Genomic DNA, 22,284 nt, shown 5'->3' on the forward strand with positions numbered 1-22,284 from the left:
TTAAAAAAAAAGGTTCCAGAAAGGCTTCTAAATGAAAGCTGTAATTTTGTATTGGATTTCTAGTGACATGAGCAAATCACTTGCTCTTTGCCCTTATGGATTTTATAATGTCATCAGAGTCTATCAATAAAATGATAGCCTACAGTCAAGCATACACCATTCCTTACTGTATCGCATAGGCAAGGGGCGGGGAGGGGATTGTGCACAAATTGTTCCATGTCTGCCCTAGGATGCACGTCAGCTGACTGTGTGTGTATGTGTGTGTTTGCTTCTTCAGTGGAGATCTACTGTACAATCAGTTTTGGAAGCTGTAGATGAAAAGCGGTTCCTGACTTTTACATAGGGATATCTCTTGCTTCCACCTGCTGTGAGTGAAATTGACTAGAATGTGCCATTCTGATCAATTTCATAAAGCATCAGACTCTACATAAAGAGATGATGGCTGTCCCTTCCACTTGAGCTGTCAGCCTTTACCCCAGAGGGGAAAGGACACTGCCAGAGACTAGGAGCATGTAGCCACAAGGAAGGGAAGAGGCCACAGCTGCCCCAGTAAGCAAAGCAGATGCACACACTGTGTAAACATACTTAATACAAATAAGGCAAAAAACCCCACAAAACATAAAAACCCATCCCCAGAAGCAGAGGAGATTCAGCTGTAGGAAAACAGAGGTTCCAGAACTTGGTAGAATTTCAGAAGGCCTCTCTAGATGGCTGCCATACTCAGTCATTCTGAAATTTATAAGGATTTAGTATCTCATCTTAATTTGTAATTGCCCTGCCAGGTTAAATCCTTTTCTCTGTGATCTTTTATGTGTTCTCTTTGGAGCATTGGCTTTGTCCACTTTTTTATATTTCTGATTACACATAAACACACAGAATTAGCAAAGGGATACAATTATGTGAAGATCTAGGATTTCCCCTTAGGAATGGTTCTCTGATTCCTTTTTTTTTTTTTAAAGATTTTATTTATTTATTTGACACAGAGAGAGAGATCACAAGTAGGCAGAGGCAGGCAGAGAGAGGGGGAAGCAAGCTCACTGCTGAGCAGAGAGCCCGATGCGTGGCTCGATCCCAGAACCCTGAGATCATGACCTGAGCCGAAGGCAGAGGCTTAACCCACTGAGCCACCCAGGACGCCCCGGTTCTCTGATTCCTTATTGTTGTATGTCTACCTGACTTGCGGGAAGGCTTTATGGTGATCTGATATTCTGAGTAAGACTGTCTTTGGTTAACAAAGGAGGCTAGACGGGCTCTTGACTTCTCTTTCTCCTTCTTGACTAGTTTGGTGGTCTCTACAGCACCCTTTCTTGAGTGTAGAAAGGGCATGAGGTTGTTGTTCAAGATTTAAATAGCTTTGACAGGGAAGAATTTATTAGTATCCAGGTTTGGAGGGGAGGGGGTAATATCTGTGTTTCTTCCCTCTTTCCCCTCCTTCTTCACTGTAATATCATTCCAACTATTGATTTACTGGGTAAATTTAATTTCAGTAGCACTATTACTGGATGTCTTTGTTTACTAATTTTAATCATGACTTCTAAGGACATTTAGATCATCAGCATAATCATCTTTCAGCAAATACTTTTTGAGGACATACATAGCAGGACAGTTTCTTAACCAAAACTTAATAACAACAAAGTCTTATTTAGCATGTCCTTTTAAGAAATCGTTACCATAATTTAATCACTAATTTTTCAGGGACTGCACGCTAATGACTCATTGTGAAAAGGGCTATTTTAATTTTTATTAAAAATTTTTTTGCACAGGATGCTATCACGGTGAACTGATTGAACTTTTAGTTGTTATTAAATGCTTGAAACTTACATGCTGTAAATGGACCCATACACACATATACCTTAAGTCCTACGGAATAGTTTATCTAATGCTATCTAATTTTTCCAGATTATTTTTTTGGAAATTTATAAAACAGAATAAAGAAAGAGCAGAAATTTGAGCACTTAGGAAAGTCACTTTAATAATTAGTTTCTTCCAAATTTAACTTTCCTCATGTCTGTTCATTTTATGCCTCTTTCTGATTTCTTTAATGTCACCTGACTGCTACATATCTTCATATCCTACACCTTATGTACCCAGTAATTACATCTTACTCTCAGGAAAGGTTACTAATGGCATTAAACCACTGTTTGCTAACTGCCACAGGCCAAATGAGGCCCATAGGAGCCTGCAAAGAGTTCCATTTTTTTAAATGAGATGCTTATATTTTTAGAAAATGAAAGATTTTACATTTAAAAAAAAAGCCCTAGTTTTCCAACTACTGTTAAAAAGGAAGCCCTGGCAACTTTGGGTCCATATTCCCATCTACTAACAATATTTTTTGCTTGTTTATGTTTGTTTTTCCCTGAGTAATGAATGCCCCCTGTTGTCTGGGTATGTGCTCTCCAGTTTGCCATAGTCCCCACCACTCCCTGTTATCTGTTCAACAATGAAGTCCAGTTGCCATTGTCAGGTTTGCATTGCTCTCTTATACTTAGTCCTCCCTATTAATTTGTATAATTTTGTCACGTCCTGCAGGTATTTAAGTTTGTGACCCCTGATGTAAATATACTTATGCCAGATTCACAATTCATAAGACCAACCAACCAACCAAACAAACAAACAAAAAAAACTACTCTTCCTGGATATGTGAGTTTTCTTAGATAAGATATGACTAAGTCAAATGAGGGAAATTGTATAGAAAGAAACGAACAGACAAAGAGGGGAAAGAAACAGAGCTTGAAGGATAATCATGGCACATTGAGTAATTGAGCTCGTAATGCTCAAATTTCTCCTCTAAGAATTTGGAAAGTGATGAGTGATTGGAGAAGTCATAGCTAGAGGCAGTCACATAGATAACTTAATACTTTAATGACAATGATGTGTTTGTGAGTGTGTGGGTCTGTGTGTGCATGCACATGCCATGTGTTAGGAAAGTGAGTCATGTCCTCAACCGTGAGAACATGACAAAGTTGCCCCGCTCCTCTTGGTGGCTCCTTGATCTGTACATGATCTTCCTAACTGTGCTGTTGGGAAACACTGCTGTTTTCAGAAGTGAGACTGAAGACTCAGTGATCTTTTGTTGGCTAATAACTTAGAAGTTAACTTAAAATGCCATAAGATGAATATCTCAGCCCAAACAAAACTAAATGAAATACAAGGAGAAGATAGATGGGAAATTTAAGAACGGGCTCCTGTACAGTGCTGGGAGGTGAGGAAAAGGGGAGCAGAATATCCATTTTGGTCAAAATGGATATTCCATATGGTCAAAGACTATATGAGGCCTAAAGGTCAGGGAGGGAGTGCTCAACCGTGGGTTACACATTTTGTGTGTTTTCATTTTTGGTGTCTTCTAGATTCAGATACTAGGGTTCTTTATGGAGGCTTGATGTAAGGGGCCAATTGAGAAAAGCTCTGGCTTTCATTGCCCCATTTCCATTAACGAGGCTCTTCTGTATCAGTTTATAAGCCCCCCCGCCAAGTGCTCTCCTGCATCTGAGAATTTGCTAGCAATAGTTTGGATTCATGTTACTATTAAAGTTATGGTAATGATTTGTTCAGAATCAGGAAATTCAGTGCTGACTTTCAATTAATGAGATAGCTGGGTCTTTTTAGTTTCCCGTATACACATAACATGATAGAACCTTTGGTTTTTCCACGAGCAGCCTGCAAACTCATGAAGAAAATGTGCCTAATTACTTTATTCTGATTTTATGTATTTTAAACCTCTCCTACCTCGATATCCTACCTCGATATGTTACTTATCTTTATCATCTCATTATGTAATCTGATTTGGCTCAGAAAAACTGACATGTATTTCCTCCAAGTCAGATTTTTAGGGGAGGACTAAACATTTATCAAGTTTTCTCAAAAGAATGTAGGATCCAAGGAGGACTTGGTTTCTGACTGAGTGATGGAAGCCTGGAAATAAACAGGCATTTTCTATGTTGTCCCACTTCCTACAGCCCCTTGGTGAGGGATCGTGACCCCTCAAATTATAGGGAACTCCTGGCACATAATAACGTTTGGACTCCTGCATGTCTGTCCTCTAATAACACAGAGCCACCTACCACCAAGGACCAAAACCCATTAGAAGTGTGAGGTACAGCAATCAATGGAAAAACAATGAATGACCCTGGTTATAACGGGTTGGTCAGTGTTACAGAGCTGGATGATCTCAAAATAGCCTTCAGAGCAGCTTCTTACCCTAGACTTGAGTTAGGAACAGAGAATGTGTTTCAGGAAGCCCTTTCCATTATTTTGTATGTTAGTTGTTTCCTGGGTAAGAATCGAAGTTTGCCCTCACCAACCAAGCCAGTCACTACGTGGTAACACAACCGCATCTCCAGCCAAGCAGCTGGCATAGTGTATACTGAGTAAAGCACTGCTTTTGGGGTTGGGGGACCCTGGGCTGTGTGGCTAATGGACTCAGTCTTTTGGTTGGAGACAAGTGGGGGATAACTTAGGAGGGAATGAAGACCTCATTCAGCTTTGCCAATTTCAGCTAAGCATTTTCTTATAGACAAATGAACAAGCCAAGCATTTTCTCCAAATATTTAGACCCTTCTCTTGTGACAAGTGGTGACAGGCTGACATTTGGTAGCACTATCAGGTAAACCTTTATTAAATGGAAAATACCTTTGAGCATCAGGGCACTTCTGGGGTTCAACTTGGACTCCAAAAAATAAGTTATTTTTAAATTTTTAAAAAAAAATTTTATTAATTATTTTTATTAACTTATAATGTATTATTTGCCCCAGAATAAGTTATTTTTATAAAGTAATTTTTATATAAAAATACATCTTCTTAAAGATACTTCAGAAATTAGAGTTCTCTCCGCCTCCTCCATTAGGAATTTCTACCACGTCGAAACAACCAATCTTATTATTTTGGTTTATGGGAATTAATCTATATTTGGATGTATTTTATCTGTATACCCTCCTATATAGATATACAGCAGCCATTGTTTGATCCTACTATACTTGCTGCTTTATAAACTGTCTTTGATTGCTTGCTATATTGTAAAGAAAAATTTTCCAAGCCATCGGAGATTTTGTTTCAACATCCATGTTCAAGCTCTTGAATATTCCATAATAGGTTTCCAAAATTTATCAAAAAGACAGTGAATATTCTCTTAGCAATATATTCACCTCCTTAGCTTTGTTCAAAAAGAGACAAATTTTTAATCCTTTGGATATGTATTTGCCAAAGTGTTCTCCAGAAATTGTGACAATTTACATCCCTGGCAACCATATGCTGTGCTTTGGGGAATCTTGATGAAAGAGTAAATAAAAATATGTCTTAAGCAATAGGTAGGAGATAGAATATATAGTCTCCTTAAGACCTGTTTTCTCCATTGTAGTGTTTAAAGAAAGGGTGACCCGTTTTACTTAATTATCTCTATTTCACAAAGGAATGCAGGGAGTTACAGTATAATGGTGTGTTCATTGATGTCAAGTAAAAGCATGTGCTGTTTGCAGTGTTCACATGACCATAACTTTCATTTTTCATACTTAAAGATCTTCAAACTTGTCAAAGCATGCTTTCTCCTTTCCAAGTTTCTCCTATCACGCTTGAAAGTTTTCAAAAGCTTTCTTCCACTTAGTTGTGCTTTCAAAAGTGTTTGAAATCACACTTAAAGAAAATTAAAGGAAAAAGTGAATTTTCCCTCTAGAAAAGGTCATTTGAATTTGAATTCCAAAGCAATTTAGTGTGGGACTTATAGCAATTAACAGTGGATCTATCTACTTCAAATTGCAATGTTGGTAAGCCTGAAAAACAGGGTTTTGTTGGTCATTTCATTAAGAAATTAATGTTTTCATAATACTTACAGGATTTATATAGGTGATTGTAAATTAAGGAAAACTTGGTGAGTGACTTAATTGTCCTATAAATATGATCAGGAAAGGGGGTATCGTGAGGACTTTATTCTTATAGAGGCAATGCACTGCGGGGCTGGAAGGGCCTTACATGAGTCATCTTCCCAGGGTTCAAATTCCCGCTGCAGCCCTCACTGGCTCCCGCCAAGTGACTTTCCCTCTCTGTGCTTTGATCTTCTTATCTGTGAGATGGAGACAGTAATGCTTCTGGGGTGACCAACTGTCCTGGTTTGCCCATGATTGTCCTGCTTTAGCACCCGAAGTCCAAGATCTGGGGAAAGCCGTTCCCTGAGACAAGAAATCTCCTAGTGTTAGGGGCATCAGGCTGGCTCAGGCAGTGAAGTGTCCAACTCTTGATTTCAGCTCAGGTCATGATCTCAGGGTCCTGGGATGGAACCCCACATAGCATCAGGCTCTGTGCTCAGTTGGGTGTCTGCTTCTGTCCTTCTCCCTCCTCCTCGGTGTCTTCTTCCCCTCCTCCAACCTTGCACTTGAGCTCTAAAATAAATCTTTTAAAAAATCCAGTTTTGGGGTGAAGGAAGTGGCAAGTTTGAGGGGAAGTACAAAATCCATGCAGGGGCCCCCAAAAGAGGGGCTCAAAGCAACCCTGTTTTTCAGCATCCATAGTGTCCAGAGATTGTCTTCCATGGTTACTGTAACCTTTTTCCCCTTTGTGGCTGATACTGGCAACCATGAATTAAATGAGATGATATTTAAAACCTTTGGAGTGTGGCCAAAATAGAGAAAGCATTCAAATGTGTCTGCTTTTATTATTACGCTAAGGTTCACGCTGTTCTTTGGGGATACTGAATAATCTCAAAGCAAAAACATCATGTGAACTTTCCTGCTACTGATAACTCTGGAAATAGTACTGTGGCTCCTTGGAGTGGTAGCAATTCCAGCAATTGCCCTTCGCGTGGTCAGTAAAATGTCCTGCAGTCACAGGGTGCCCATCGTTCCCTTTCATTCTGCCTTTCAGCAGAGACGCTCTGACCCTTTCAAATATTTAGCAGCAGACTTTCCTCTGAATGTGTGCTCACGACTCCTGTTACTGTTAATGGAAGTTACACATGTGTGCTCACCAGGATGAGAAAGCCTTCATCCCATGTCGGGCAAAGACCCGTGATCCTGAATCTCTTTCTAAACTTCAGACCTGAAGAGAACAGGGCAGGGAATTGCTGCTTTCTCACTATATTAGCTTCTTCAATTTCCTTTTAATTGGAGGCTGCAATCCAGATTCTTGTAACTTCAGGAGGACGAACAATACAAATTAAGATCTGGATGCTTTCCAGGAAGGGCTCGGCTCAAAGAACACTTTTTTTTTTTCCTTCTTTTAACACAGTTGTGGCTATTCACAAATCGCATGCAGTTGCCTAATGAGTCCATATTTGCTTCTGAGGTTTTGCATTTGCAAACTACACTGCTGAGAAAGTGAAGTGTTCACCCACCTTGGGTGTGAGCTGACTGACTGAATGTACAGGACAGATAAATACTAGAATCATCAAAATCCTAAACCGGTAGCATGGAGCCTTCGCATACAATATCTTACCCTTGTTCAGGACATTCATTTCTCCCTAAGAATTCTTTTTAATGTATAAGACTTCAATTTATGTTTAAGAACTAGTAAACTATAGCAGTTTGACAGCCATTCACACTTAATTCTGTGCATTAAACCAACAGCATTCTTTTCCACAAACATCCATTGTTAGGACAATGTTCTCAGACAGAATTTATGAGAAATGGAATTATGTTACCAAGGAGATAGCATTTACTATAATGAAGAGTAGATCCTAGAAAATGGCCCCTTTTACAGCAGCTCAGAGCAGAGCCACAAAAGCAATTGATTGGTCTTGGCATTTAGTCTTATATCAGCTGTGTCATCCATAGCTTCAGGAGTGAGAACACTAATCTAAAGTGACATTTCTGTTCTGGCGGGCTTTTCTGCCCTGATGAAAGCAATTACTTCATTCCTAAATGATAATTTGCAGGAGTTTCAACCACTTTAATTGATAATTTTTTTTTTTTTTGTTCTGAGTTCAATTGTGAAGTGATTAGCTGATTTGGTAAATAGAAATTTAAGGTGTGAAATATACAAGTTGCTCCAAGGTAAAGTGCTCTTTATCGGGTGGAGAGAAATTACTTGATAAAGCCACAGTTTTTCCATTATTATGGAACTGCCAGTTGTACAGCTTAAAGTTCTGGGGGAAAAATGAGGAACAAAACACTTTGATTCATGAGGTTTTTGGCAGACACCAAAGCATACAATGAATAGTTTGGTCTTGCTGTGGTTCATTCAGGGATTATTTGAATCAAGGTGAACATTGGTTGAAAAGGATTGTGCAGACCTCTCAGCGTTCTTTATTACTATTCTAATGACTCATTCTGGAATTAAATCCTCTTATTTAAAGTGTTAGGAATAAAAACTCTCATTGGCTAAAACCAATTAATTTAATTATTAAGTTCAAACATACACAAGGCATTTTCTGAAGATGAGGGAAGGCACTCAGCTGAATGGCTCTAATTACTCTTTTGATCTATTTTCCTACAAGTCAAAAATGGGTCATGATTATTCAATCAGAGTCTATCTTAGTTTAAAAAATTTTAAGGATGCGTCTTCATTTTGATACTTTATCAAATGTTAGCAGTTGCAGATGTTTTGGACACTTTTTTTTTTTAAGACATCGATTTCATGATATTTTCTCACATGGGGAAAAATAATGGTTATTTCACATGTTAAATGAGAAAAATAAAGCAAGAATGAAGGTCAACTGATTTAGCACATCAAACAGTCTTTGTCAGCCGAGCTTAATATATCCTGAGTTTGTGGAACAAATGAAATTTTGCTGCTATGTTACACTTTGCTTCCAAACAACCATTACAACTGGTTTTATATATTGTGTGAGCATCGGACCATCAAACAGTGCATCTTTTTACTGACGTGTTGCTGCCGTGATGATCTACAGCAGCAATCTGCCATTTATATAAGGGCAAAATGTGCATCTATATTTAGTTGTGAAATTGGCCTATTATACTCTTGATGTTTACAGAGGCTAACATAAATTAATGATGACAGCTATGAGCAGTGCATTAGTTAAGCAGCAGAGTTCTTACCTTGAACTTGAAGGTTCCAGTTTTAACTTCCAGCATGTACTCTACTCTTTCCTTCACACATTAAAGGAGGGTTTCAGAAATTATTACCTTTTCTTGGAGAGCACTAAAAGACTCCAATTTGTGAGCTATGTAGTGTATAATCCTACTAGATCATAGCTGTTTATGCATTTCTCAATTATATTGCCTCGTGAGAAAGCCGATATTTACAGTCACGAGGCAAAAATACTCTTGAAAGATTTTTTTTTTCTTTGCAGTAGGTTGATTTGATTGACTTTGAGCTCTATGTGATGCCAATGTGTATTGGGCCATTTTATTGAAAGTAATGAAAGAAGGGCAAGCAGTGCTTATAGAATCTTTACTTTTTCCCTGGGAATCCTCCTCATTCTGCTCATGTCAGGGCAGGAGTTAGGTACTGGAGTAACTATAGATTTCACCGTTAACTATGACCAGAGATCTGACAAGTATGCAGGTGTTCAAAGGTTCATGAGTTAAAATGCTGAAACCTTTGATGAATTTTTGATGGCTGCATTTTTAATACAGGTCGACCTTCTTCCTTTGAGGCTGTATGCCAGATTAATTGATAAATAGAAGTCTGTAGTGCTGGGTTCTCCTAAGCAAAACAAGTAGGAAAATCCATAAAAATCTGCCTTTCTGCCTCCTCAGAAGTACTTTAAAAAGGCAAAATTTAAAGCGGTTCTGACTCTACCTTTTCTTTCTCCTCCAGTTAGAGGACCCAAATCTGCTGTGATCTTTTACAGAGATGGGTTATTGTATTCTAAAAGTTTACATGAAGGTGTTCAAACTGAGGCTGAGAGAGAGGATGTTCACATAGACATAGTGTGACTCTAATGATGTCCTTATCAAGAGCTAGTTCACATGATTATAAGTTATATGAGAAGAGCTGGTAAACGTCTAACTATGAAGAAGTCATCAGAGGGGAAGAAACATTGAAGTTGGCTTACTTTTGTTGTTCCTCTGTGACAATTATGTTGCTCTTTGTTATCCTCTGTAGATCTCCAGCTATATTGTTTCCATAATCATCATAACTATTTCTGCTAAGTAGGAGATCAAAGTAATCAATTTTGCAAAGCTAAATTTGATAAGCCACAAAGGATAACTTACCTCTTTTAATTTAATGAGTCATCAAGTGCGAAGTTATCTGTTTTTTGCCACCATGGGCAAGTGGCCCAATAAATAATTGACATCTTTATCCAGTTCCGTGGCAGCTTCAGAGAGATCGCAAATACTGAGTCAATATCATAATATTGGCTTTGTGATAGTGGCAGTGCCTGTTCTTTAACTTTTTACCTTTTTTTTTTCACCCCGTTGTTATCTTTTGCTTGTTTCTGTCTCAAGTAGAATTTCGTTGTTTGGCCTTGCCCCCCACCCCACCTTCACCAAAGCTAAAGCCCCAAGTGCTGCCATCGCCCATTTCCCAGGCAGTGTGGGTGAGCTCTCCATGGTCCTGGATTTGGGGTTTTGTCAGACATCAAGGAGAATTTCTATTTTTGTGAGGTTTTGAAAGATCACCTTTCTGCCAGGAGTACTCATAAGATGATTCGGCCAAATAATTTTCATTACAATTATGAAGTTTTTTTTACAGAAGTTTTCACAGTTCTCCTGAGTAATTCATTCCCTTAACAAGTGTTCGGATGTTCATACACACACATACACACACACACACACACATACATACATACACACAGTTGCTTGCCTTGTAATTGAATGAAATTTTTTTCTACTTTAGTGAAATAAAAAATGGTCACTTATTACTCCTAGTAAGAAAATCATTGATTTATGAATCTTGAATCATTTGTTAATGGAATATGTTTTATTTGAAAACTCATTAAATATATCTGTAGTATACAACAGACTCTAGGCATAAGGAAGACTCTAATGAAAAATCAGTATCTTTGCAGTAAAGTTTATTTTGCTTTAAGTATGCAATGTGATCTGACAGAAACAGTGACTAGAAATCATACTGGTGAGAACAGTGTGTATTTCTTAAATGAGTATTGTGGACTTCAAACCATAGAACAATCAGTGTGAAACTAGTTTAGGTTTTCATTTAATATATGTTATATAGCATTACTGTATGTCAGGAATCATTGAAATATTTTATAAGAATTAACGCATTTAATTTCAACAAGAACCTTTTTTTAAAAGGTTTTATTTATTTATTTGACAGAGAGATAGTGAGAGCAGGAACACAAGCAGGGGGAGCAGGAGAAGGAGGAGTGGCTTCCTGCTGAGCAGGAGCCTGAGTGGGGCTCTATCCCAGGACCCTGGGATCATAACCTGAGCTGAAGGCAGATGTTTAATGATTGAGCCACTCAGATGCCCAACAACCTTTTGTATTATTTGTGTGTGTGTGTGTGTGTGTGTGTGTGTGTTATGTTAGTCACCATACAATACACCATTAGTTTTTGCTGTAATGTTCCAAGATTCATTGTTTACATATAACACCAGTGCCCCATGCAAAACGTGCCCTCCTTAATACCCATCACCAGGCTCACCCATCCTTCCACTCCCCTTCCCTTTAAAACCCTCAGTTTGTTTCTTGGAGTCCACAATCTGTCATGATTCATCTCCCCCTCTGATTTCCTCCCATTCACTTTTCCTTTCCTTCTTCCCATGTCCTCCATGTTATTCCTTATGTTCCACAAGTAAGTGAAACCATGTGATAATTGACTTTCTCTGCTTGACTTATTTCACTTAGCATAATCTCCCCAGTCCCATCCATGTTGATGCAAAAGCTTTCCATCCTTTCTGATGGTTGAGTAATATTCCATTGTGCATATGGACCACATCTTTATCCATTCATCAGTTGAAGGGCATCTCAGCTCTTTCCACAGTTTGGCTATTGTGGTCACTGCTGCTATGAACATTGGGGCACATATGGCCCTTCTTTTCACTACATCTGTATCTTTGGGGTAAATACCTAATAGTGCAATTGCCAGGTCATAGGGTAGCTCTATTTTTAATTTATTGAAGAATCTATACTGTTTTCCAAGGGGCTATACCAATTTGAATTCCCACCAACAGTATAAGAAGGCTCTCCTTTCTCCACATCCTCTCCAATATTTGTTGTTTTCTGTCTCAACAAGAACCTTTTGATACAGATAGTATTATCATCCCATTTCACAGATGAAAGAAACTGAGGCAGAAAGTTAAATAAATTGCTCAAGTCTATATAATCAGTTAAGTTCTAGAACCAGGAATCAGATACAGATGTGTCTCCACAACCCATAGCATTTAACCTCTACCCTCTGCTAATGAAGACATGTGAGAGAGGCATCAAAGAGAACTTAAGTGATAATCATGATTTGAGAGAACAAGAAAGGATTTTAATAAATACGCAGTCTGAAGGTTGTCACCAAGTTAAATTTGGGTCTTTGATTTTATTCCCCTTGGTTAGACATCTACATGTCACTACATGGGAAATTAAATTTACCAAAATGAAGGTCATAATTGGCAATGGAGAAGGGAGTTTGAGAGTATGAATGAAGGAAGCATATTATAGATGCTGTACCTAGACTCGGGGGGGAAAAAAGATGGTATAAAAAAAGATTGGCCAAATAAAATTTCCAAGAATTATGGAGAAAAAGGGTGGTAATCAGATATGGCATTAGGATTCAGACAATTGGGCTTTTTCCTCCCAAAGAGGTTTTATAATTATTATAATTGTAGTTATTACTTAGATACTGTTTACCATATGACAGGCATTTTTCACTTTACATGTCTTAGCTCAATTACTCACAGGTACTATGAAGTAGGAATATAATCATGTCCATTTTCCAGATGAGGAAATCGAGGCTGAAAGAGGTTGAGAGACCTAGATAAGGTTGCCAAGATAGTATGATGGTGTGAATACCCACAGTCTGGCTGCAGAACCCACGCTACTAACCCCTGTGGCTTCCAAGAAGTTTAAGGATGGATTGACTATTTTCAACATTCCTAAATGTTTTTAACTTCTTAAAAATTTTCTTTGTTGTAAAACTCTAAAGTGGAGTCTACCGCATTTAGAGTTTACAAACTTAATTTTTAAAATCTAGAATTGTTTTAGAAGTTTCATATTTACCATATACTACATGGAAATTATCATATGAGTCATTGTATTGGTCCCAGGAGAGTTGTTTACCATCCTCATATTGTAAGATGATAAAATTGAGGATGAAATTTGTTATGCCTGCGGCATGCCTATGAATGACCAGCGTGGATTTTATAATTCCTTCATCAGGACTCTTTCCACAAAACACGTAACTTGCCAAGGAAGTTAAAATATATGACAGGATTAAAAGAATTACATTCAGGGACACCTGCGTGTCTCATTTCATTAAGTGTCTGCCCAGGTCATGATCCTAGGGTCCTGAAATCGAGTCCCTCATTGGACTATTGCTCAGCAGGGAGCCTGCTTCTCTCTCCCTGCTGCTACCCCTGCTTGTGTTCTCTCTTTCTAACAAATAAATGAATAAAAATCTTAAAAGAAAAAAAACTGAAATCCTTTCAATTAATAAAAAAATTACTTTTAATAAGGGTTGTCACCTAAATCTTCATTACTAGTAATTTCTTTGATTACTTATTATCTATGCTTAAAGGTATAACTTCAGAAACATGTAAAAATTTGTTGCCAGGTGTTAAGCAGAAACATACATTAATGTTATTTTAACCAGGGATGGTTGTTAAGGAGAGTTAATTATGGTGACATTAATGATGAAGTGTCAGAGAACCAACTTTTTAAGTTTTATGAGAGGAAATTCTAGATATTAGATCATTAACCTTTTGTTTGTGAAGAAGCCCTTTGGAGATTCTGAAAATTGTTTACTATCTTCCCCAAAATATATACATAATTTTACATATGACTTCTAGATTTATTTCTAAATAGATAAATTGAAAATACATGTGTGTGTGTCTTTTAAGATTGTTGACTTTGTTGTTTTGTTGGTTGTGGTAACTACTGATGAGGACGAAAATACTGTCATCAGACATTTGAAATTTTGATCTGCCAAAGAGTAAGGAAGAGTCTCTTTTTTGTAGTTATCCAAAGACTAGGTGGATGAACATCAGAGCAGTGGAGAGTTTGGACCCCGGGAGTAACTTATTGTTGATCTGAGAGTTAATCACTTTTTATGTGGCAGAGAGCAACACCATAAGACTTTTAAAAAATACTTTTATTTATTTTAGAGAGAGAGAGAGTGCGTGTGTGCAAATGAGGGAAGGCACAGAGGGAGAATCTCAAGCAGACTCCATGAGGAGCAGGAGTGGGTCCCAGGGTTCCCTCTCAAAAGTCTGATGAGATCATGATCTGAGCCAAAACCAAGAGTAAGACACTTAACCAGCTGAGCCACCCAAGCACCCCAGCACTTATCATTTTATTCATGTACAACCATTCCATTCTTTCTTTGGTATTCTCCAAATACAGTGATGATTTTTGGTTTAGGACAGAATGGACAAATACACCGTTTATTTTAAGTTTTAATGTAGTCCTTAATTCAATTTGAGTATTAATTACAACTGGGCTCTACTCCGCAAAAACAGGTTTAAGCTTAATCCACAATCTGTGGCATTGTCTTAAGGTCTTTAGCTTAATCTCTTCTATTAGTCTTTCTATAACCTTTATAATCCTTTGACTGTATTTTATTGCTATTGTCCTCAAAGCCAATTACTGCTTATTTTAGCCACAGCACTGTTATTCTGAAACTCTTCTGAGCTGTGGTGTCTGTATAATGTTGTGATGGGGGAGTCATGGAAACCGTCATTAATAAGATAACGGGCAAGACAATTACTCCAGTCGGGTAACACAGAGTTTTAGAGTATTAAAAAAAAAAAAAATTGGGGGGTGGAGAGGAAAGAAGCAACAAGAAGGTAGGTCAGGAACACATGAAGTAAGTCCTGCCCAGCGGTTTGTTTGTTGGTTTGTTTATTTATTTTTAAAGTTTTTTTGAGAGAGAGAAAACACAAGAGTGGGGTGAGGGGCAGAGAGAGCAGCAGACGCCCCACTGAGCAGGGAGCCCGATGTGGGGATCGATCCCAGGACTCCAAGATCATGGCTGGAGCCAAAAGCAGACACTTAATCCACTGAGCCACCCAGGCGCCCCATACTTGGGGGTACTCTAGATAAATCAAGTGTCAGAGTTAGGTTAGGCAAGAGTTTGGTTAGGCAAGGTATGCAGAGGAATTAGTGTCCTTGTTATTGCCTTCCTGGAGTGGAAATAGGAAGCCATTTCTCCTCTACCTAGCCTTTGGAGCCCATTGAATTGCTCTGTGTAATCTTGGGCTTTGCTTACCTCCTTCCCTATAGACTTAGTGTTTTTTTTTTTTTTTTTTCCCTCAAAATATTGATAAGCCTATGCATTAAAATAAATTTCAGAATAATGGCCTAATCTTCTACTTGCTTCATTTGAACAGAGAAATTCCTAGTATGAATGTTGGTAATATTAATTAGATGACAAATGAACCCATTTGAGATTCTTTGGGCTGCATGTATCAAGGGAAGGTTACATGTAATATCCATGTAAAACTACCTTCAAAATTGACCTCCCAAATTCTTACCTGACTGTAAAATTCATCCCTGCTCATTTATTGACCAAATGACATGTTTGATTAGGCTTGTATTATTTTTTAAAACTTTAATTAGTTAAAATAAAATTAAAACATAACATAAAATTGGAAATGGCATATGAAAATTCAGATTTTGTTCTCTAGAAAGAGCAACACTGGAAATCTGGCAACAGCAGGTATGCTTTCCTCTAGAACAGCAGTCAGCTGGAACTGTGCATGCTGTCCCTTTGCCTGTCCTTCAGGTCCCCACAGTGGCCATCAGGCATCTTCACTCATTGACATTCCCTGCCATAACCTGGGGAGCCCTTGAGTTTATTACCTCTTCTGTAGAGCTCCATCATAGTCACTTACTGAACAGCAACAACAACGAAAATTGTACATTTAGCCTACCTTTTGCAGCACCGTTTGATTACAGGAACACAAAGAGAGCGAAGCACTGAACTTGAACCACCGCACTCTACAAGGGGTAGAGAAAACATGTCAAAGGCCATCATTCTTTCAGCACAGCTGACCTAAATGGTGTTAGATAGATTGCCTTTACTATATAAAGGGAGGGTATGAATGGTTCTTTTATCCTAAGATGATAACTTTAGATCTTGGTTATACTCAAACTTTGTCAGATTTTAAGGCATCTTTCACTTTATTTACAAATTTTCAACAAGTCAGGATTGACTATTTATAAAATTGCATGAAGGTCAGCCAGGATTTGGGGTAATTAATGGCATTACCATGCTTCTTCCATGTAAATCAGTGATGTTTCTGCCTGAGGTTAACACTTGAGACATCAAGTGACATGATGCACACGAGAGAGAGGGAGAGACAGAAAGAGCACGAGAGTACAAGTGGGGGGCAGGGGGTGGGCTCAGGCAGAGGGAGAAACAGGCTCCTTGCTGAGCAGGGAGCCTGATGTGGGAATCAATCCAGGACCCTGGGATTATGACCTGAGCCGAAGGGAGACACTTAACTGACTGAGCCACCCAGGTGTCTCTAGAATATTTTATTAATAGAGTGAAACTGGTGGGATATTGGCTTTGCAAGCATTTGACCGGAGTGTGATGGCATTACTTAAATTATGTGGATACTCAATAAGATATTCTAAGTATCTGCAATAAATACAATGTTTCTACCATGAAAAACATCAGGTGTGCTATAATGTAATATGAAGTGTTATTGTCCATATTATACTAACTGAAATTGGAATCATATTGCTGAACTCATTTTGATCTATTGCTCTGGTCTTGCTTCCTTCCTTGTTTCTCTCTTTCTTGTTATTTTATAACGGGAAACCAGAAAGCTAGATTCAAAGATTTTAAAATGCCTTCAGAGTTCCTTGCAATGATACTTACAAATGACTTTAATAGCACCTTGATACTGTAAATATTGGCCAATTACTTATCATCAGGGTCTGATTTGGGTTTTATTTCTTGTCAGGCATAAAACAGAACAATTCAGAATAGGTGGAATTCTGTCAGATGCTCAAACACAACTTCAGGTGTGCCAGATTCTGCCCTCAGCAATGTGAACAAACTTCAAACAGAAATGCACATGAATAGTTAAAGGAAAATGCTGGATCCCACCTGTTGCATCTTCTGTGAAGTAATATGTCTATAACATTGATAAATTTTAATAACCCACACAAGGCTTTATCTTTTGACATTAAATTTATATTATCTTAAAGTTTGACTTTTCTGGGCAATGTATTTTATTCTCAAGTATCTTAGGGAATCTATCCATCTACTAATGTATATTCATTAGTAAAGAACTAAAGTTTTCTCTTAACAGCCAATTACCAGCACATTTATAAAGCTGCGTTGAAATCTTCATTTTCAGTGGGATGTTTTCTTTATCTGACTAAAGGTCGTGATCCTTATTGAGGACTGGAAGCACATGAACACAATTCACAGAATCAACAACTAAAATGTGATGTTTACCCTTTGTTCCCCAAGATTATAATTGAAATACATTTTTAAAAATGGGTGCTTCTGATAGCTTAAGATTCCATAGTGATAACAGCTAAATGAACAAAATCAGTATCCTGAGACTAGGTATATGAATACTAGCCTCATCTTTCCAGTTGCTTATAGCTGGTAACATCAAACTTCACCTGTAACTCTCAGGTCTTAGAAGCACAGAATATGTCTTGATGCATGACCAAATAGAGGGAAAAAACCTAATTTTATTCATTGCACGTAAGTCTGTGGTATCTAAGGTCAGAGGTAGAATTTGCGGTTTTAGGGGACGTGGTCTAGAATTTATTTTACTGTGATCCTAGAGTTTGGAAGAAGATTTTGGCAGAGTTTTGCAGGGGGAAGAAAGGAAATAAAAAGGAAACAGTTCCTATCTGATGTCAGAAGAACATGTTCTAAAGAACACTTTTTCACTCCTTTGATTGCAGTTTACAAGCATTGAGAAAGGAGAAATCCCGAGATGCCGCTCGGTCCCGCCGGGGAAAAGAAAATTTTGAGTTCTATGAATTGGCCAAGCTGTTGCCTCTTCCTGCAGCTATCACTAGCCAGCTCGACAAGGCCTCCATCATTCGACTTACCATTAGCTATCTGAAAATGAGGGACTTTGCTAACCAAGGGGACCCTCCATGGAACTTGCGAATGGAAGGCCCTCCACCTAACACATCAGTCAAAGGTAAGCTTTAAGCCCCCGTTTATTCTGGAATATGGTGGTCTGTAGGTGTCTCTAAGATGAAATGTTTACCATCGTCCTTTCTTCTTTTCCTGCATATCAAATCCTTTAAAGGGATACAATTGTGGAAATCTGAGCTCTGCATGAGAAAGACACCATGTGAAGGTGAAATAAACCTCTTCTATTTCTTTTTTTATTTTCCAAAAGTCTGTCAGCCTAAAATATTCTATCACTTTATGTAAGGTTTCCGAGAAATGAGAATGAGATGACTTACATTAAAGTGCTTCTTGGGTTTAATTTGTGTTATGCTAATACATGCAAATTATTGTTGATGGGTGGAGTATGAGAATATTTGTTAGAGGGTGGAACTAATATTTCCTGTATGTAGTAACCAAAGAGAGGAAGAGAGCAGACTCCAATTGTAGTGGGTATTTTGAGTAATGATTTTATTGGCTGATAAACAATTCACCTATTAATGTTTCAAGTCTCTATACATATTGCCTAAAAACTGCTTAAATATAAACATTTATTTGTCCTCCAAATCCTTGGTGCAGTCATTGTTAAAACTCTATTAGATAAAGGCTTTTAGGCTTTCTTCACTCCGATACATAAGAGAGGTATTTTCTTTTGTTAGTGAAACTTCTAATAATTTATAGCATGTTTAGCACATGAATATGCATGCACGTGTTTATTGATGTGTGTGTGGCATTGACCATTGATTTTCCTACCTTTAAGGGTGTGTTATTCGGGGCATTAGACTTAAGGGACTTGCTCATTTCTTGTGCATCTAGACTCTTGGTGGGCACGAAGCTGGACATTTGGCAAAATTGTAGGCAACTCTGGGGAAAGGATTTAGGTGCTTTAGTTAAGTGGTTACACCTTGACAACAACCGTTGAAGTCCTGTACTCCTGGCTATTGGAGAAAGGGGTTCGGGTGGGGAGCTGTAAACTCTTAGAGGATTCAAATTAAAATGAAGGATCAAAAGCAGTGACTATTTACAATTAAGGGCTAAGGGGTGTCATCACATATATATGCACGTGTGAATCTGTTCATATCTCTACATGGGTACTTACAAACTGTGTTCCGTAGGCTTAGGAGAGAAGCAAAATTAGAATTTAAATTGTGACATGTTGTTTTCCTCTAGAACAGGGCAAACATTTTCTGTAATGGGTTATCTCAGAACTGTTGTAGGCTTTGAGAGTCTCTCAGACGCTGCCGTTGTAGCATGAAATCAGCCACGGACAATATGTAAAAACAGGGTGTGGCTGTGTTCCCATAAAACCATACTTAACACAGGCAGCTGCCGCCAGACTTGGCCCACAAGCCATAGTTCACAGATGTATGAATAAGCCAAGCCACACTGATGCTGTCCTTTTACAACCCTTCTGCCATTAAAAATACAGATGTCAAGTTGGTAATGTATGTTCCAGATGATAAAGTTGTAGCAGATTTTTCCAAGCTAAAGGTGTGAGTATCATCTTAGTAAGAGTATTGCATCTGTAAGAGTTTATTCAGTAGACTGTCATCATGTTTATTTCAAACCATACAAGATGATAAGGGTAAGAGTAACAAGCAGGTCAGAAGTCACAGAGGGTGCAAAATAGATCCTTGGGTCTCGCTTGGAAATGCATTGATTGAGGGACTGGGTTTGGCTTACCCTGTTTAATACAGTTATGCTTTATTTCCATTTTTTATTTAAAAGAGTTGGCAGTTGATAAGTAGTGGTGGTTACCAAAGTAGAAAAATGGTTCCATGGTCTGTCCATTCTTCTGTGAGGTGACAACCCTACTAACTTTCAGAATCCTGACCTCTAACACATGTGAATTTCTAGATCATGTAGAACCATGCCCTCATTTACAGATGAGGGAAATGATCTAGAAACCGTTTAAAGCCAAGTATTAGATTTAAAATGAAAATCCATTGTCTTGCCTTTCTGCCTGGTGCTCGATCACATCGTATTGTTTCTAGAAATGATACTTGATTTGCATCCCCTTCACCGAACGTTCCAGGTCAGGATTCTCGCAGCTTCTGGCTAGGACTGATGAATCATTTTTACTTTATGGACCTCAATCAGTTAGGCTCTGTAACTATTTATGCTAAAAATGGATACAAAAGATAAAATATGGCCTCTGCTGGCATGGACATTTTGGTCTAATGGAAGGACATGGTGATATCAGTGAGAGAAATGGGAAGGTTGAGATGGGTATTTAGGAGGCTGGAAGGAGATACTAGATTTGATTATTTTGCAAATTCCATGCAGATGATGGCAGAGCATCCCGTTTTATTCACATGTCCTCCCACTGCTATAAACGGGTGATGGTGAAAGTGTAAGCACAGTGACTCTCTTCCATTGACCGTGGCTCTCCGTAAAGTTGCTAGGAATACCGTGGGCACTTTCTGTAAGCCGGTTCTGCTGTACAATCTATGTCTATTTTATTGCTGTCCTCCCATTCTTTAATGCAAACCTGTTACTCATTCTGATCAAACATTCATGAAACAACATCAAAAGAAATTCATTTTAATTTATTAAGGTCTTCAGTGTTGTGCCCTTGAAGAAGTTCATGTGGATAAACAAGCTTATATAAATAGCCTGCAGCATCATGTGAAGTGTAGTTCATAATCCAACCATAAAACGATAGACATTATACTTTGTGCTTCCTCAAGCAGTCTCTTGAATAAACCTAAAGGCATTTGGAAATTTATATGAAAAGTACTTACATGATGTAGGCAGTGTTTTTTTTTTTTTTTAATGTGATGAATTGTTCATGTTAATAATTAAATTTCAAAGCTTGAATTTAAATTTGTCCCACACAACTATATAGAAACTTAATCATTTTAATTTACTGCTTCAGAAAGGTCCTTCATTCTGCCCTGGATTCATCACATCTTTTCTTAAAAGTCTATAAAGGTTGATGAGTTTGTTTTGTGATGCCCATTGTGTATAGATTATTACAAGTTATGCTTGCAGAAAGAACACTCAGGTGACAGTGTGTAATGTGTCCTGAGTCAATTACTTCATGGAAATGATATGTTAAGCAATTGGAAGGTAACAGATAGTTTTTTCCATTATTTTAGAAATATCTGTATTGTTATAATACAGATCAAATCTACAATGAACATTATGCATTATTCAAGAAATGACCAGGCATTCTCAGCAGTGTTTCAGCTAAATAACTGATGATTGTAACCTTTAAAGAAATCTCATTGTGGTGACTGTTGGTAAATCACTTCTCCATTCATAGTAATCTCTATTTAGAGGCTATCTAGAAACCATTATATCTTTTATTAATCTTAAAAGCAATAGCTGCTGATTTGACATTTGCTAAAACTAGATAAATTTTCTGTCTTTTTAATATCACAGACTTCAGTCAATTTTTGGTGTATATCTGCTACAACTCTATTAATCCAGGGATATTTACCACTGTAAGCATAAGTTTTATTTCAATTTAAACATCGCAGCTTTTAAACAACAATTTGTGTACGTGTGTGACAGGCAACAATGCTACGATGTGTAAAATATAAGACATTTTTAGCCTTTCGAAAGAATCTGTTGAAAAATATTGCAAGACAACTGATTAAAATTGACTGAACACATTAGGGAAGAACTTTAATATTTTCATAGAATTTTCCTTCACTATGTAAGGTGCATATTGTGAAGGAAGTGGTAGATATTTCTTTTCTATTGTTTTTTTAATGAGAGCTATTACTTTTTTTTAAAGATTTTATTTTTTTGTTTGACAGAAAGATACCACAAGCAGGCAGAGGGGCAGGCAGAAGGAGAGGGAGAAGCAGGCTCTCCCCTGAGCAGGGAGCCCGCCCGATGTGGGGCTCGATCCCAGGACCCTGGGATCATGACCTGAGCCAAAGGCAGATGCTTAACCAGCTGAGCCACCCTGGTGCCCCAGAAGTGGTAGATATTTCTGAGAGGAGAGACCTGCAGGGCTTTATTTAAGGAATGCATGATCTGTCTGTAGACAAAGACCGGGCTGGTACTTGAGCAATCATGTCTAAGGGATCTGTTTAAAACACTCATGTGTAGCAACTGGTACAGGACATCTTACAGTAATGCCGAATTACTATACTCATGGTTCCACAGCTTAGATA

At 38.0% G+C, this 22,284-nt stretch overlaps 1 protein-coding gene across 1 annotated transcript in view; it reads left to right on the forward strand.

Annotated features, from left to right (window-relative positions):
* Positions 1 to 22,284, forward strand: part of LOC111138999 (neuronal PAS domain protein 3) — an 847,735-nt gene that overhangs the window by 237,644 nt on the left and 587,807 nt on the right. Inside the window, exons 2-3 of the mRNA XM_022491075.1 lie at positions 17,938 to 18,182; positions 18,294 to 18,344. Of these exons, the coding sequence (XP_022346783.1) occupies positions 17,938 to 18,182; positions 18,294 to 18,344 (296 nt within the window). The remainder of the gene's footprint in view (positions 1 to 17,937; positions 18,183 to 18,293; positions 18,345 to 22,284) is intronic.

The sequence above is a fragment of the Enhydra lutris genome, unplaced genomic scaffold (assembly GCF_002288905.1).
Source record: "Enhydra lutris kenyoni isolate GAN:26980312 unplaced genomic scaffold, ASM228890v2 scaffoldscaffold4, whole genome shotgun sequence".
NCBI lineage: Eukaryota > Metazoa > Chordata > Mammalia > Carnivora > Mustelidae > Enhydra > Enhydra lutris.